General features: G+C 40.3%; 2 protein-coding genes across 2 annotated transcripts; both read right to left on the bottom strand.

The window, feature by feature from the left end:
- Window positions 1–412: 412 nt before the first annotated feature.
- LOC104467688 (meteorin-like protein) lies at window positions 413–3,332 on the bottom strand. Its single transcript, XM_010081544.1, is given in 5 exon segments — window positions 413–453; window positions 849–908; window positions 2,169–2,270; window positions 2,273–2,556; window positions 3,295–3,332. Coding segments are annotated over 5 exon segments (525 nt in total).
- Window positions 3,333–10,737: 7,405 nt separating this feature from the next.
- Window positions 10,738–19,080, bottom strand: DGKE (diacylglycerol kinase, epsilon 64kDa; the record flags this gene model as incomplete). The annotated part of the gene is made up of 11 exons (XM_010081543.1): window positions 10,738–10,929; window positions 11,246–11,357; window positions 12,279–12,406; window positions 12,919–12,990; window positions 13,489–13,602; window positions 13,753–13,804; window positions 14,097–14,254; window positions 15,359–15,502; window positions 16,398–16,517; window positions 16,994–17,153; window positions 18,794–19,080. Coding segments are annotated over 11 exons (1,539 nt in total), but the record flags the coding sequence as incomplete, so codon positions are not given.
- Between the last annotated feature and the right edge of the window lie 7 nt (window positions 19,081–19,087).

The raw sequence follows: 19,087 nt of genomic DNA, 5'->3' as shown, positions 1-19,087 counted from the left end.
TCCAGTAGGAAAGCAGCAATTTAGTGTTTTACGTAAACATTGAATAGGTGCAAATGCAGTTCATAGTTTTATTTCTTTACACAGGTACTGTTACAGCAATATAATTCTGGCCACACGGAGAGGCAGCTCTACAGCTGTAGCTATGGGACATAATCAAGGAGGTACAAATTTTAATGTGCAAAACTATAGGAATAAAATGAACAAACCATGATTGAGAGAAAAAGAAAAAAAATCATATTGCATTAAGTAGAGAAAATTTAAAAAGCTTTTAATGTACCACCAGATCAGTATTCATTATCCTTTCTTATCTTACGGAATATTAACTGCTCGGTTTTCTCATAAGGCACGGAACTGAACCAGTATGTCACTGAAGTTTAAATCACCTGAAATCCTGAGGTCAGTTACAAACAACTCACTGCCTCTGCAGCAAGAGAACTAGGAAGCGTGCAAATTCTGAGGGAAGAGAGAGGGCATATTCGGCATCAGGGAAAAAAACCAAAAATAAATGGAGGGAATAAAAATGAACATACCAAGCACAGATAATCTGTGTGTGTGCCTGGATGCGTGTGACTTTGCTACACATGAGAGCCAGCAGCACATTTGCAATAATTACTTTCAGTTCAGTTTTAGATCGCAACCTTTCTGCCTGCAGGAAATGAGGACCTTGAAAGAAAGCTTCTCCCCCCTAGGTTTCATTTTTTCCTCCCATTCAAATTCTTTTTCACACAGATAGTTTCTTTCTTGGATCAGAGCACACACTCATGCCACTATTTTAAGCAAAGCAGCAAATAAATCCAACTAATGAATGCATAATTCAAGGCAGAATGACTTCTGTTTAGTCAACTTACCCAAATCCCTGCTGCCGATGGCCAGAGGAAGTTCCATGTTGACACAAGGACAGCACGTAGCTAGAAAATAAGAACAGTAGTTACTTATAATAGTACACCAGGTATCATTGCTACAGGACTGGTGAATGAGAGAGGAAATGGGGCAGAACCAGGAGCTCAGAGAGCACTACGATCAGATGCAAATCAAAATTCTCGTTATGCAAATACAACTGAAGCAAAGACAAGCACAGAGGATATTTAAGAGTCATTGTGTGACAACAGGGCCTGACACATATAATCCCTTTAACAACTGATGAAACGTGCAAAACCCAGCAGAAAACACGGCACCTGGCACACACCTACCCTCCAGCGCTTTTCAACCTTTTCAAATTTTGTTCTGTTTTGACAGAAAGAGGGAAAAGTCCTCCTATACTACTACCAGATTACAAAAGGTAAGAATAAAGACAGGCACCGGTGTGTGTGCTGGGAGCTACGATGACTCAGACAACGTGCAGCTCCACAGCCAGGGAACACTCCAGGACTGCCTGCTGCAACATTAGCAATCCAGTGCGCATGCGGGTGAATTTTATTCCAAGTGTGAGGTAGCAGCATAAATCACTCAATATATTAGTGATAAAACAACCCACATCACATCTGAACCCTTCACAAGTGTGAAGTTTTAGGGTTCATTGAATCAATTGGGCTCCATTCCCCCATAAATGTAATTTGTTATCCACACGCTCGGTACACACCCTGTTATCAAAAGCTCCCATCTTGAGCACTGGGCAATCAGTGATTCTATTAAGCACTCACTGAAATAACCATCAACAGTTAATGCCGTGAAGGTCCAGCCAACAGCACAGCCATGCAAAGCGGCACCTTGGAGAGGTTAATGAAGAGGTGCTCCTCAGAGAGGTGGGGGGGGATATAAGCATTATCAGGTGCAGGATTATGTTGGTGTAAGAGTAGAGAACAAAGGTAAATGAAGTTTCACCCCGCTCAGGTGTTCTCAGTGATGGTACCCTCACAGCTAGGGACACCCATGGTCACCATGCATACGCCCAGGAGCAGGCTGGCTGCCAGTAGAGAGCCAGCGTCTCTCTCTAGATCGCACTGTTCCCTCCCACGCCTACAGGATGCCCCTCACGGTGGAAATCTAAAGCCACGCTGCACCCGCTGAGCACTCAGTGAGGCGGCAGAAGGACCCTGTTACAGTGACAAACCCCTCAGCCCACACCAGCTCCCGTCGCTAGGGATGCCCTGCCAAGGGCGATGGGTATCGATCGGATGCCACCTTGGATCTGCCCCAGCAGTGGAGCCTGAGGCTGGCCCTGCTCTTACCTTCGACTAGTCCCATCTCTTTGAAGTCGGGGCCAGCGATGATCTGGTTGCTCAGCAGCTCGTACTGGAAGCTGGCTGTCCAGCAGCGGAGGTCCCTCTGCAGGCTGCCTGCAGGAAGAGGGCCACGTGTGTGTGGGCACCGAAGCAAGGCACGTGGCAGGGTCGAGCCCCTTCTGCCTCGCTTACCAGCAGATGCAGCTGCCCAGCACGTTCCCGGAAGATGCTGGCACACTGGAAGTCGCTGGCAGGCTTGATGCAGTGGTGTGCCGGGCGCTGGAGAGGCTGGGCTCCAGGATAATGCGTGGGGTACATCCATTCCAGGGAGCCCATGGTGCAGCACAGATGGACCTGCTCCACGGCACGAGAACAGGGCTCCCAACTCAAACCGCTGCCAAGACAATACCATCCGTCTGTCACCAGTGTCACCCACAGCACAGGCAGAGCAGCCCAGCAGTCACTGCCACACTGCCTGCCCCAGACACAGGTCCTCCTCCCAGCTCTGACTGGCCTAACACCTCAATCTCACATTAACTGGTTCCACCTGGGCTGCCTCCCTCCCCTCCCAGCACAGCTGCAGGGCCGTGGGGAGGGGGATTGCTCAGACCTGGTGCTGCATGGGGGTGCATGGAAAGGAGCCTCAGCCCCTTTTGCCTCCCTGCAAATCCATGCTTGGATGCCTGCAGCATCCAGAAAAATGTCAGAAGGCAGCTTCTTTCTGCTAAAGAGCAACAAAAACCATCTGTGCGATACGACTGGCCAAGGCTCAGCTCTCCGGAAAATCGTGTGTATTCTGCTGACTTGTGCTCAGCAGCCCTCCCAGGGCCAGTTTATTATAAACACCAAAACATCTCCCATTCAAACTCTCAGAAACTGCTCTTTACAGAGAAGAAACTTGGAGGCCTATCTCCCCCCTTAGAATAAATAAAGCGTGCAATGCAAACTGCTTTAAGATCCCAGCATCGGTGAGAAGGAACAATCCAGACCTTTCAGCTTGCTCTCGCAGCCTGGCCTTTTCAAACACACCTATTATCAAGCTGTAGAAACCCAGCTTTTCCCCGGGGTGAAGAACTCGAGGAGGATGAACCAGAAGTGGGCGACTAGCTGCTGAGGCATCTTTGTAGGGTACCAAACGCCATTAGTTTTACCTCTGAATGACATGACCATGTTGTCTAGAAATTTTTGCATGTATTTGAAACACTTGGACTTTGCAGCAGGATCTCGGGCAGAAGCAGGGCTGCAGGGTTCAACAAAACACAATCTGTGCTCAAAGTGACCAAGCTGGTCAGAGCACAGCCCCCTAAAAGCCAGGCGGCTCTCTTCAGCACCAAGTTGTTCCAGAGCTGCAAACTCACATTTGCTTTTACGAGGAACAGGAAAACCTGAGTTCAAATACTTTAATCCACACAGTTTAGTCTACAGAGAAATACAGTACAAATAACAAGACAACAAAAGGATGCATTAGGAAATTCAGTAAGAGTCAGTGCTGTGACAAATTTGTACTTACAAACCTCTATGAAGAATATGGAGCAGAGGTTTCTCAAAAGAGCCTTCCGGGAGCTTAAGTCACAAGAGATAGGCCACGATACAACCAGCTGAAGACAAAAGCTTCTTCAGTTTCACTTGAGCTGCTGTGGGGTGCCACAACAGAACAGGTGGAGTTCTGGGACTTCACTGAAGTGGCAGCTTCTTACAGACAGACCCTGGCCCAAGTACTGCAATAATATACATCACCCACAGGTAATGATTTGAGTAAACATCACAATTACAGGGGCCTGCGGTATTATCACCTCCTTCCGAAATACTGGATGAAGTCAATGAGATTGTAAACAAAGCAGAGACTTCCATGAGACATTCCACAATCACATTTCCTGTGCCTACACAGAAAATAAAGAACACACTTCCCAGGTTTTATGACCAAGAGTTTTACAGTAATAGCCTCTCATTTATCCTCTCACTTCAGCCTGCCTTCTTTTAAAAAAGAATGGAAAAACAATTTGGGATTTGAAAGCATCACCTGATCGCAAGAAAAAATTAACAAATTTTGACTGTAAACACTTACATTGCAGTTCAGTGTTAGGTTGCCTGGTTATTTCTTTGCAAGTAAGATCTCATATACTTTGCAGCTGTGAGCAGTCAGGTTTGCTCTGAGTTTTTGTCTTCTGAGAGGCAAGAATGGTGCAGGCGGCTTGTGCTTATGTTTGGGCACTAAATAATACATATCTCAAACTGCACCACAAGGAAACAACTGTTCTGTCAAGAGCACACTTGATCACTCCTTCCTCACTGTTCTGTGGGAAAACCAAAAAAATACTGAATCCCAAATGTCACCTTTCTCGGTTGAAAAATACCCCAAGATGTTATAAATTCTACTTTTTAATCTCATTTTAAGCTCATTTTTACCCTGTTTAGTGCAACTTCAGAATATATATGCATAAACACATTCAATACAAATCCCAGGTAACAGCATCACAGTATTCCCAAGCTAAAGAATAACTTTTTTTTTTTTTTTTTTTTTAAACTGTTAACATGCTGGTATTTTCTTGTAAGTAGTTATTACTAATTTAAAGTTACAGCTCTTTAAAGTAACATTTTTACAGTATTCTGATCACTAAATAGAAATAACTACTATACATATTGAAGTTACAAGCTACAAAAATAAAAATCCATTCTGTTTAACTATAAAAATCCTATAAAGAGAAGACGGCTGGAGGTACTCTAAGGATTACAACAGTTGGTAGCAGACAAAATGGCTTTTGAAGGGTGTAAACGCTGAAGATACAGAGTGCAATAAACTCACAATGTAAGTTCCCACTTACTCTTAAAAAATAAAATTATTTTTATGCTGAAATCTACAAACAAGTTGCAAATGAAACAATGCAAAAAGGAGTTACACACAGCAATAAGGGTATACAACAGAGTTAACAGGGCAGTATTCACAAAACACAAAGTAAAATTTTGAATACATTCATACTTTTGAACAGGTAAAGGCCAGACCCTCAGCTAATGTAAGTCCACATAACATCACTAGGCTTAGTCAAGGCATGTGGCTTTACTCCAGCTAGAAGTCTCTCCCTGAGATGCCCAAAACCTGAACTGGGTATTCAGTACCCTTAGCGAGATAAATTGTGATCATGCCATGCTTTTAGAACTGTGGCCTAAACGAAGCTGAAATAGAGAATGTGTAAATACCCTCAATATACTTAACTGCTAAATGAGAAAGTGGTCTCTGTTGTCTCATTCTTGTGTTCAAGGAGCAGCTCACATTTGTCAGAAAAAAAGTCAGAGCATTTTAAATAAGTGGTTCACATTCAACAGGATCAGTTATAGACTAGTATTTCTGAATGTTAAGATATCCTAGCTTACTCCTAACTGAAGAGTCAGATCTTTTTTCTTTTCCGAAAGGAAAAAAACTGCTAGTATTCAGTATGAAATACAGAACAAAAAAGGATTTTCAGTTAGAACACATGCAAAGATTCCTAAGTGTCCTACTCTTACCCACAGATAACTAACTAGGTTACAGTGGCACTCTACCAAAAAGCATTTGTTGCCAAGTAAAAAAGAGTAACTATTAGAACAGTGATACCACTATGCCGTTCACAGCTAAGGTACAGTGCTTTAAGGTTTTTTTTTAATCAGTGAGATACAGTAACATATACTATACAGCTGTGAGCTTCAGTGCAACATAATGCAGAACCAGAAGGAACTGGCCAAACTGAAACCAGAACCTTTAGCTATCAGTTCTCAGAACCCGTGGAGAATGGGGAGGTTCCTCCCCAGCAGCACACAAAAAAAAAAAAAAAGTACTTTCAAAATAGGTCAGGGAGACTGGGAACCTTTGGAGTCCTTGCTAATATCTTCCAGGTGAGGTGATGGTGACAAAAAAAGCCAAACAGGTGGGTTACGGGGCTAAGAACAAGCTGTGTGAAGCCATTCCAATTTTCTTTTCTGACAAGCTAGCTGGCATAAAGGGTAAAGTGGACAGAAGAGAATCTCACTATCCTGATTTCAGCAGAGCTTTTGATACTGTCCCCAAATGACGTTTCTAGCTGAAAGTGAGCCAGCATAAAATGAGTAATTATGTGACTGAGGGAAACAAGTACTTACTGAGTAGCTGTAAACACTGGCAAGACAAAATGTGTGGGGAAACAAATTCTCAATCTGAATAAGTTATAAAGAAGAAACTTTTAACTTACTCTTGCTATAAGCATCGCCTCAAGAAGATGATTTTCTCCAACTGTGTTCAAACATGGTAGCATTTTCTTTTGCAACCAGGAGAAACTCAAGTCTTTTTTCTGAGAGCAAGTACTTAAAGCTTCTAGCTAAAGTAAACGGTGTTCCAAGTTACTTAGTGCCTAAGAAAAGCAAGACCTGGAAAAGAGACCCTATGAAGGGGCAACATCAAAAGTAAATGCATAAAAAGAGTATCAAATGCATAAACTATGCTATACAGTTTTATATTATGAATGTGAAATGCAATTCATAACAGCACTAGCTGAGAGAAATGTTCAAATTTGAACATAATTCCAAATTAATTTGAAAGAGAAATACTGCCATTGCAGCAGAAAGAAAACACAAGACCATGTTCTTTAATAACTGCAGTAATTCCAAAGTGCTGCTAAAGTATGCTCTAAATACTACTGTAACCTGCTTTAAACACCAGGAACAATAGACAGGAAAAAAAAAAAGACATAAGTGAATGCCATTCACCTCAGCTGTTTTTGAAGATGAAGAATTCAAGTTTGGACTTCAGATGACTTTTTAAAAAGTCCACACAAGGAGAAAGATCCAAAATGCAGGTGGCATTTAACCCTGCTATGAATTGCTGAAGTGAAAACACAAAGTAAAAACAAAGTCTATGACAAGAAGCTCTGTGCACATGAGAACATGCATACACATCTTCTCAACGTGCGTGTAAACAGGCGAGGTTTGAGCAACGCAGGAAGCTGACTCACAGAAAAGCTCTCCACACAAGTTTACATATCTTATAGTGCATGGCACAGGACTGAGAACCTACAGTAGAGGAAGTTATCAGAATCTGACCAAACTTCAGTTAACCTACTGTATGCACCAATACAACTGAAAACTTTGTGAATTCACTTTTGAGGGCTTGACAACTGATGTTATTATTCACCCTGTACATTTTACACAACGGTATCTTGTATGAAGACTGTCAGAAGAAACTATTCATCATTTGTCTTTTTGAAACATTGCTTTCTTTCACTATTTTTCAATGTTAATTGTAAACACCATAAGGGAAAGTTCTTCGGCACACGACATGAGATCCGGCTGCAGAGTCCCCTCTCCTGGGGAGAGCATGTACTGCAGCGTTTTCAGGTTTCTGATCTGTTTTCTCGAGAGCTAGAGAGTAGCTATTTGTACTGGTGCTGTATGCATTAAAAAAGCATGTAACTGTTTTACAATCACAACACAAACAGGACAACATTACACAGCTACAGCTATTTTACAAATTAGAAAAGTTCATTTATGCTAGCATTAGAATCTGGGAGCCTATTGCTGACATTTTCTGTCTGCAGTTGGACTAAAACCTAAAACAGTTCCATAAAGGTAACTCAAAACAGGCTTTAACCCCATCTGCAACATCCTGGAAAGGAGGGTACACTGACATCGAAGGACAGCCTGCTGGAAACAGGAAGACTTCCCAACAGATCCTAGTGCTAACATGGGATGATTAAAAAGAACTTTCTTTTGTCATGCATGTGACAGGTACGTAGAGTTACAACAGAAGGATGACCTCACATCTGATTTGGACACTTCAACCTTACAAAATACTCTCCATACCATAAACACAATGTTACAAGAGGTTTCCCCATGCTTACAATGGCCACGTTTGCTACCCATCACCTGCTGCAATCACTGTCAATTTGTGCAACACAAACTTTTTCACTTCTGCATGCAAAGAAGGGGACAGTCCAATACAAGCAAGACCAGGAGCTGTCCCAAACAAGCACCCAACTAGATGGACTTTCACTATTCATTCTCCTTTGTTTCTCCAAAAGGAATGACGGATTTACATTTCCCAAAGAGGATCTCACACATTTAGGACTGGACTCCTAGCAAGCCGCAGTAAGAGGGAGGATCCTGCCTGCACAAACATGGTACAACATCACCGGTACCCACTCGGACAAAAGCACAAGCCGAGAAGCCAGCTCGCCTACTGTAAAACAGGGAGACTTTCAAAGACTTAGCATCAATTATATTTTTTTCTAGACGTCAGGAGTTCAAAGAGTGAAGTTTTGGAACAGTTAACTTACAAAACAATTTGGATAATCATCTCATCACCTTGAGGTAACTCTGTATTATGAATAGTTTAGATTAAGTAACCTGTGGTGTAATTTTTCTTGAGAAAATACTGCCTTTCATAGCACATACCCTGCTTTCCCAGACTTATTTGTTTGTAAACAACGGTTACATAAGAACCATAGCACAGAACTTAAGTATTTTTAGGATGCTGATGGTTACAAGGTATTAAAAACAGTAATAACTTAACTAGTAAGATTTTTGGAGAAAACACAAACTGAGCCTCATAACTCAAAAAAAAAAAAAAAAAAAGGATAGTGGATTTATCCAGCATTGTATACTTTTGGGTATTTTAAACACTTTTTGGAGAGATTTAGCTATTAATTTGTTCTCTACATTTACATACAATAAAATAACTGAGATGGGGTCTATAGGGCTAATGAATACTGAATTTACAAATGGCTTCTGCCTTACAGTTCATTACACTCTAAGCACATTTTCAGACAGCTATAAATTCACTGATAATCAGTAGTATTGAAGATGGTACGTATACTTCCTACAATGAATACCATCAAGTTAAAAATGTTCTCCAAAGAGGATTACAATTTAAGGTTTTAAAAATACTGACTTTGCCAAGGTTTCAATAAATTATTTTAAAATATAAATAGTTCATTAATTGTTAATGCAAACATCATTTTATAGATTGTTGAAAAACAGTTGCATTTTACAAAACCTAGAAACATAGCCTACTTTACCCAATGGTATCGCTTTCAGTCAGCATAAAGAAAAAAAAAGATTGGGGGAGTTCTGCCAAAAGCAGCAACACTCAAAGTTCAGTCCAAAGCTCTCAACTTCTTTTATGATCTTGGTTTATGCAGTATATACTCAGCGTAAGTTATCTCCCTACTTGGAAGATCACCTTCAGTAACTCAACCGGGCTTTACTGAATTACTTAGTGACAAATTTTTAAACCTCAACTCACTGCTCTCATTTGCTGCAGGCTTAAAATACCTACACTAGAAAAGAAAAAAGGAAGCAGAGTTTTACTGCTGTTAACCATTAAGATGTTTTCACCAGAGCAGCTTTTAACCCGAGAAGCTTCAGACACGCCAAACTGACAGTTTCCGTGTTCTGTTGTATGTGCTCTTAACCCTTTACCATGAGGACAGACTGCCAATCTTTTTCTTGCCCTATATTCATATGGGAAATGAAGTTTCAGGTCCAACAAGGTATCTTTGACCCCCTAAGAGCCAGTCAGAAACCGAATGCTTCCATGCTTTTTTCACAATCACATTATACTTATGAACGCCAGAACTTGCTAGCCTCTGTGAACTTATCTCTCAACCTCCACACTTAAAATTGAAACAGGTAACAGCGACTTACTAATGATCATTTTCAGGTAATTATGAAGCAAGATCTTCAACAAGCCTTTAAAAAGCTCCGCATTTGCTGATCATCATTATTTCTTTAAAACCCTTGTCTAAAGAGCTAACAAAGACAGCTTCTTTGTCCCAGTTTTCCTCCAAAATGTCTCCTCAAGAACTATGATGTTGCTATTTTCAAAACCTAGAATTAGTCTCCCACTGAACTGAAGCAGAGTCAGTCACAGGATCACTCAGTGCAAGTCATGATACAATTATTTTTAAATTGTATGTTGGGTACTCGCGGCCTCAGGAGTACTATATCTATGGCTTACAAAGCCACTGAATAAGGTCATTTGCTAACAGAACATTTCCAGAAACCTTTGGTCCAAAAGCAACTCTCTTACTAACCACGTTCCCAGTCAAGCTTATTAGACATGCCCTGCACAAGCAGGTGTGCAGAAAAGTATCTGTCCTGCTCCTAAGAAGAGATGGCAGCCAGGAGCAGGCTGTTGTCAGAAAATCAGCCCACATCCTGCTTGGTCTGGTTTTCTGTTCTGGAACGGTTCTGGGGAAGAGGGCAGGTGGAAGCAGGCCAAGCTCCCAGCTGTTCACCTCTCCAAGTGTATCAAACATTTTTCATACTATACTGTGTGTGCGCAGAAGATCTGATTCCAGCAAGGAAGGGCTGCGCTGTCTCTCTCTCCTGCCGTTAGAGTAACTAACGCCTCCAGCGAGAAAGGCTGGGCATCACCACCAGTCTGAAAGGCAAAACAGTTGTGGTAATTCGGCTGTCAAAGCTTTTGTGAATGTCAAAGCATGGCTTTTTCCTCAGCTCTAGTTCATTCACAAGTATGAACCTTACAACATGAACCTTAATCCAGATTAGGCGTTCTCAGTGGTTTTAATGACCTGAAGTTCGTCACTGTGTTACGTTAATTCCACAAAATCTATACATCTTCATCTGTCTGTTCTCTCACGTGGTCTTGCTCAGACACGCTGGAAGCTTCATCGTCTGTTTGTTCACCCGAGGGATACAACATCAGTGCACGTGTCTTATGAGTTATGGTAACAGTGCAGGGCCCCTGAGCCCACGGCTCTCCATCCACCTGCATCGGCATCTTTGAACTCTTCAAGATCAGCTGGTGTTAAATAGAAGAACACACAAAAATAGCAGTTCAAAGGAGCTCTGAAAATACCTTTTACAACAACAATATACTGATGCTGCATATTTTCAGCCTGGCCAGGGAGAAACTCAGTATAAAATTAGTTGCATTCGTAGGCCACCGTCCACAGCAACAGAGGACTGTGAATTAGGAGATAATGAATTTTTACTAAGCAAGAGAGAAATCTAGCTCAACTGCAACCTGCAACTTCAGATCAGACAGTTGCGTGCTTGAGATTCTATACTGTGTATTAAAAAAGATTTAGGGAAACAGGTTCACAAACACCACTTACCCTCACTGTATGGGCCTGCCCCAGGCGAAGGGGATTTGCTAGTTTCATCTGAATCTGGGCACAGTGGAAAGAACCATGAACGCCAACAACCTCCAGAAGTCCATCATCATGCCTGTGAATTAAGAAAGGAGACTCTTTAGCGATGCTCATGAGCTCTAGAATACCTATCCAAATATTACAGAGTCCTTTTATGGCTATTCCTATAGAGAAGACAAATGTTATTCTACAAATATGTTTAAACTATCTATTTGTGCTGGACAACAAATCACACTGGAGGGCAAACGAAGCCATAAAAAAAGGCAAGTATGGAGCAATACACCAGCTGGAACACCCTAGCTAGCTTCTGGAAATTGTGGATATATGACTTTCCAAGGCTCATCTTGCGTATTTAAAGCTCACAGTGGATTTCTCTTCCATAAATTTGTAAAATTTTCTGTCTTTTCAGTCAGTCATTAATCCACAGGAAAAATTTTTAATGGCTCACATTTCTGGTAAAGGACCTTACCTAAGTTATTTTTAGAAATCCAGGATCATAAGCCTTTTAGCAGAACTATAAAGTATATTTATATACGTGGCTTCTGAAGAAGGAAGACACAAAAGGGAATAACTAATGTACCCACCTATTCTCTTTAGCATTGCTCCAGCCAACTTACTCAAGTATAGGAGTCAAATTTTTGGCTTGCTTTGTTATTATTTTATATTTTAAACATCTAGTAAGACGTATTCTTTTATATTCTGAAATGGACACACAATGGCTTTTTAAAAATTTTTTGACGGCTATCTTTATTTTTAACAGCCTCTTCAATGCTATTGCTTAATCACGCCAGACATTTTGAGGTCTTAAAAAAATCTGATTTGTGGGATGCACTCAGTCCAAGTCTCTAACACGAGGAAAATAAATATCTGAGATATCCTGCTGTCACAAGGAACCCTTCTGACTTTCAGACAAGGCTAGCTACGTAAGCACAGTCTACTGGAGGGAATTGCTTACACTACAAGAACTGTTAAAGGAAAAAAAAGACGCACTGTGTACCTTGCCAAGGGATAAGGTTCATCACCTGTTCCTTCCCAGAGCCTACAGCCAGCTCCCCAGTATCCAATATTCAGGACAATGATCCCTTCCAAATCGGGCAACTCGATTCTCTCACCATCCAACTCTAGCTTTAAAGCATAAATAGAAGTTAATTACTGTGGATCGGATTCAGTACTTCAGTTTAACCTAGTTATTTGCTTTATGCACTTAATAGGCTTCCACTTGAAGAAAAATTGTACAAACAGAATATGTTTTCTTTTCATACATCAAAAAAAATTACTTCTGATTTCACAAGATATCTTACGCTGTAACAGATTTCTGTTAAGAGAAAATAAAAAGGAACTCTGACATGTAATTCTCTGGTGCAAAGGCAAATTTTATCTGAATATTAGTACTTGTACTCATACAACTGAGTCAAGGCCAGAAAAAAAAAAATAGTCAGGAATTTTCAGTTAGCTCCAAGACATGAATTCCATGAAGTAAGCTGCAGATGGCAAAAGGAACATCAAAAATACTCCAGTTCCAGAGCCAATCTTATACAAATACAGCGATGTAAACTGCAACCCTTTCCCCCTTTCCTTTCACAAGGTATTTACACTCCACTGATAGTCCAGAGAATAAGCAAGTTTAAAAAACTTACCTCAATCTTTTTGTTAAGATCTTTACATTCTTGTACTAAGCAGTCTTTGGTTCCATAAAAAAAATAAACAGCCTATTAAAAAAAAACCAAACCAACAGGGAGAACAGAAAACACTGTCAGAAAAAGGCAATACATATGAAGACTATTTGAAATCTTCATGTATAGTTACGGTTCTGCAAACCTTATATAAAATTTGTATGTAACATATTTGCACATCCTTCCACTAAGCTTTCTTTGTGAGATAGGCTACAACTTGCACAAGAAACTTGCCCGCCACTTTAAAAGGAGATAGGCAATGTCCTTAACCCATTGATTTTCAAAGCAAATTAGACATTCTAAACAAAAATTGAACAAACAGTATATTCTGTGAGCAATTAAGCAGAAGCAAGGGAGAACACTTGTGAATGAGCTGGAAACATGATTTACCCCTGGAATCCCCTCCCCCAGAAAAATGAGTTCAAACTCATTCATAGCATGAAAGGAAGTAGGGGAGTCAAGCAATGTAAAGCAGAAAACAGCCTTAAGTCAAGCCACAACTAGAAGGAGAAAATGTCACTTTACCAAACATACCTTATTAATAATTCTGCTGGAAAACAGAGAGGGAGTCTTCTCACGATGAGCATGAAAGTTTAAAGCCATGAGAGCATCAGGTCCTATAGAAAAGTAGTTGTTCATTGTGAATACCTGTAAGACAGAAGTCCTAGTTATGGTCTTATTAAATATCATTATTCAGATTTAAAAGTCATGGTGTTTAATGGGAAGTAGGTAACCAGAAAAATATGTATAAACATACAAGTATTCCATAGAATCCATATTTATCCTTGCAAACCATACCTTTGGTTTCCTTAAGTTGTAGTATCCTTTGTTTGTAACTTGAACCTTCCATCTGAAAAAGAACAGCCACTACTTAGACTCATGACAGACTGTTCTCAGTATCAAAGCTGTAGTTAGGAATCTAACTACATACTGTGATCAAGTCAAAAGATTTACATTTAGTTAAATTATTAAAGAGTTAAGCCTTGTAGAACAATTAAATTCAGACTAGCTTTGGATCTCAGTTATTTTGCAGTTCCCTCCAGCAATACTTGTTTTTCTTTACATATAGTGCTGCAACTGAGTATCAGTAGAGCTATACAAGTATCTGGTTCTATAGAATTTATCTTTTCACTGTTACTCACCTGTCTAGTTTGATTCCATCTGCCTCCATGACATTTCGTAAGATTTGTTCTACAGGGACTTCTCCAGCATAACCTGCACCCCAGCCCAGTGTATTGGACAGGTCATTACCTGTTCCCAGAGGTAAAATTGCAACTTGGGGAATATAACGTTCTTGCCCCTAGGATACAGAAACACTACATATTAGCTCCTTCTTCAGCATTCATTCTCCTTGTTTTATCCCCAGATGTTCAGGTTAGACAGATACCATCAATCTTCACAGCAGCTCGTTACACAGTGCAGAGCAACAGAGCTGGCAGTGTTAGCATAGCAGATGGCACGCTCCAGTACTTATCGCAGGGATCACGCAAAGGAAGGAAATGTTAAACCATCGTGAGAATAAAAGAGAATACAAACACAATATGGAAACAATGTGTTATTAATACTGAGCAAGAGTATTCCTTCAAAAGAAGGATGCTTGGATCTGTAAGTGGAAGCCTGAACTTCTCATCTGATTTCCTGACGATAACACTGCTGACTTGCCGCAGCCATGGTAACTCACTGACGCTACCACTGCACACACCTCTGGGAACTGATACGAAGACAGACAAGGCTGTGAACCATAACAAGACAACAAAATGCTCTTATGAGACTGAAGTTAGGTCTGAAACTACAGATGCACATAATACTACAGTATTCAAAACTGGAATACCTTCCATTTCAAATCAACAGTAGACACACAGCTTACTTGTAGCTTCTCTCCTTGCTGTTAATAGGTGAGGCTGCAGCCTAACAGATTCTTTACAATATATGATAAGGAGCAGAAGCAAATTACTGCACTCATTCACGCACTGGCAATATAAGCAGTACAGCCAGCAAAATTATGAGGTTATTATAAAAGATTGAGCATGCTGGGAGAAATAAGAGTATATGAGCATGTCAGCTCATGCCATTAGCAATGTCATTTACAACAAATAAATCTGTTTAGAGAAAGAGGAAAGAACAACACATAAAACATTCTGCATCTTGTTCTTTTCTTGTTTTACAGAAAAGAATGACTTCAAACATCATTTAAAATCCAAAGCTTTTATATTTTTCCTGAATTACAGGGACTCAACCAGATGCATTCCTCCCCTAGTATGAACAAGCAATTCTGCAAATATTTCTCTGTAGGCTTATTCAGGAAGATGAAAACAATAAATGCAGGTACGGGATTATGTGGAGCACTTCAGCATCTCCAAAACTCATTTCACCATAAGATATCTTTTAATTTAAAACACAATACCTTTATCTTCATTTCATCAATTGCATCCAGGACCCAGCCTACTGTGCCATCCCCACCACAGACAAGAACCCTGACAGCGTTACAAGGCAGCAAGGTACAGAGTTGGAGTGCTTTAGCAGGTGTAATTTTGCTTAGATCAAAAACCTAGAAGAAAGGAAAGTTCCGTAAATTCACAGAACATGACTCAGGATTTGCCTCGCAGATAAACAGCTTCAAGCAGTTCACTCTAATGCAAAACAAAGATTCTCCATTTACAATATTACATGAGCAAACGAGCTGTCTTGACTTTTTATGAGCAGGATTTGGTTTCCTGAATTCACTATAGAGCTCCAGCTCCTTCACTAGGAATAAATGCCATTGATAAATTGAGCTGACAGTCCTAAGAAGTCTGTATCTAGAGGCATTATGATGAATTCTGTAAAGATGAAAGACTTCGATAGAAGTTATTTTTAAATATTCAGCATACAGTGAAGTTTATTCTTCAAAGCCTGATTGGGATGCATTTAAAACAAACACGTAGTGATTTCTATTAGGCTGTATTCTAAGGCTTGGTTTTGAACTTCAAAGGAAGAGTATTAAGGTGCAGCCAGGAAATCCAAGGAACAACTGCCTGACGTCAACATCCTGTGCCACGCCAGTGGACTTTAAGGGGAAAGCAACTGTAAACACTGACATTTTCACAAGTAAAGCAAGGATTTAAACAAATACAGGTTTCAAATTAAGAAGATATAAATATTTCATTTTCTAAAAATCGTACACTGTTTCAAGAGCCAGACAGTTATCACTAACAGAATTACTGCATGTGTTGCTATAAATAGAAAACTGGACCAGTATTAGAACCACAACAAACATGGGGGTGGGAGGAGCCTCTGCACTTTTGTTTTCTCTATATTAAGCTGTTCTTTCTAAAAGAACAAAGTGCATGAATTTGTTTCTTTTACTGATCTTACACAAGATCCCACTGCCATTGTGTAAGCAAAGTGATGTTTATTCTAATTTAAACTTTTATTTTATTATAGTGGCTTTTCACTGTAAATACCTGAACGGGGTTCAGAAGAATTTTAAATTCTCCTAGTAAAGTTTCACCCATGTTGTTTCCACTACGAGTATTAGCCAGTATGATGACTGGCATCCAGTGTTTTCTGCAGTAAGGTACTACCTGCAAAAGGTAACAGTAAGTCAGTCACACAAACATTGCACATTTGAAAATGTTTAAAGCCTTGCTCCAAAACCCATCCCCTGCAAATGCTGAAATTAAGAAGTTACCAATTAGTCTGAAGTAGTCAAAATAGAAACAAACACTTCTGACATTTCAAGGTTGAATATTTCTGTTCTACAGTGCCTAGAACAACAAATACTGCAATGTTATGAAAACAGTAGGAGAAAAATCACAAAACATTCAAGGAAGGTACCCAAATATCAGTGTTGTTTTGGAATAACAAAATCCAATGTCTGCTCACGCTTCAACTAACAGGTTAATAAAATGACAAACACCTCCGAATTAACACTGCAAGCACCTACATATACATTGAAACATTTACCTGATAGTTATTGACCTGACAACATACTGAATTCAGGTTTTCATGTGCGGTTTTTTTTAATATATTATAAACCCAAGAAGCAGTAGACAATTACCTTTTCATAACTGGTTCTTTTATCTTTACGCATCTGGTTGATTGTAGACAAATAATATGGTGGAATAATTAAGTCTCTGAATTCTCCAAATGTACACTTCTCAGTCTTTAAATGATCCACCATGCAGTCATCATGTACGGTGTACTGACACCACACACATCTAGAAAAAAAGACCAAAAGACATGAAAAAAATCCTCAAAGAACAGGCATACTGATTTTGCTCATTTATTTTAGATAATGAGCTTTCTGAAAAGTACTTACGTTTACATGTACCATTATAAGTAATATTTTAAGCACGTTACAGAGAAAATCATGCATTCCCTGGAAGCTATACATGACTATGTATTGGCTACAGGAAATTACGTAACTTGGTCATGTGCTCGCAAGTCTAGAAAAGTATGTGAATTCTGTGGAAAAAACCCAACAGTTTTAAATTAATTCTATTACTTTTAATTCCAAAACCAGGTGCTATAAACATCCTCTTGCATTGTCTGCAATACAAAGTTACACTGAAAGCTTGTATGAGAAACTGAACTATTCACCCTTAAAGAGCACAGATAAAACGCTAAAATTCAATCTAATGAAGTGTTACTAATTACATTAATTAATGAATTTCTTAAGGTCGATAACACCCCTTTAAGTCTGAAACCTAAAAGGTTACTCTGTACAAGGCTGACGGGATTTTGTTACGCAAAACTGCTCAGCCTTTTGACCTATTCTAAAAGCTGTCCTGGAAAACCGACCAGAACGAGAGGAAATACTGCAATATCCACTGCCAGCTTCTGCAGAATGTTAATCCTCGTTTGCTATATCCAAAGCCTTGGTTTAAGCAGCTGTGAAAGCTATTTTTGGAATCCTCCTGCCTAATCCAGCACACAACTAGAGTAGCAATGATACTTGCCCTATACTGTGACTTTCTTCTTTTCTTCTTCCTTCCCCCTTTGCCTCCAAAATCCTCTCCTTCCCTCCTCTCCTATGCACAGTCTCTCTCCAGGTTTTTTTTCTGACAGTATGCTCATTTACACTGTATTTCTGCTTACTTAGCAAGCAGTTTGACAGTATCACACAGAAGCAAAGCAAAACCAGGCAGAATACACGCTGGGAAGATGACATTCTTTGAGAAGGCTGAAGTAACCCTCTGTACCCAGGACCTGGACCACTAGCACTGTATTTCAGTGTAACAGGCCACTATGCATTACACTGACAACTTTGCAAGCAGCCTTACTGACAACAGCACAAGCCCGTTCAACGGTTCCTTGAAATTTTTTATCACTCTTACTACAAATTTTAACAATAGATTATATTAGAGTAGCTTTTAAAACTTCCCATTAACTTTTTTTGAGTATCCTTAAAAATATGCTTAAAACAGCTATAGGACAGTTGTTCTAGTTACGCTGAGCTTTTGCAGCAACGCATACACATTTTGGTGCTCTGAACTGTGAGTTGTGCCACCCAGATTGCTCAGGCTATCCACTGTACAAATGACAAGTGCGTCAGAATCTTCTTAAGGTCATCCCCTAACATATAAACCCTCTTGGACAGAGACAGCCTTTTATATGTAATTATACAGTAGCTAGCACATCATGCTGGAGTAATGCAATTATGAGATCAAGCGGCCAGGAGACACAGTCTTATCTATGACTCACATTACCCACAAGCATACATTTTAATTTTAGGTTCTTGAAAGCTGTTTTTTTAACAGTTTCATCCTTGGCTACTGCAGGATCACCTTTGGAGTAACGTGCTCCAATAACCCTGCGGAATGCACAATACTGACAAAGCCAAATTCCCGTGCGGTACCTGTAGTCGCAGAGCTTGGGCTGCGTGCCACACTGTTGTTTGCACACCTTACAGCAGCTGCAGAGCGGGACGTTGCCTCTGATCCAGTGATGCGGCATCGCACTGGGGGCTCCACCGTTGCTCCTCATCATGATCTCCTTGCAGAGAAAGAGCTGGTCAGCCTTCTTGAGGCAGCCCTCGCTGACACGCAGCCCGCAGCAGGGGCAGAAGGCGCCCTGAAGGATGTGCTGGGCACAGACGCAGCAGTAGGAGGGCTGGCCGAAGAGGTCTGTGTAGTGCCAGTCATGCTTGCTC

The sequence above is a fragment of the Pterocles gutturalis genome, unplaced genomic scaffold (genome assembly GCF_000699245.1).
Source record: "Pterocles gutturalis isolate BGI_N339 unplaced genomic scaffold, ASM69924v1 scaffold33334, whole genome shotgun sequence".
Lineage (NCBI taxonomy): Eukaryota > Metazoa > Chordata > Aves > Pterocliformes > Pteroclidae > Pterocles > Pterocles gutturalis.
Note: the sequence above shows the minus strand (reverse complement) of the source record. Positions and strands in the feature narration are given on the sequence as shown.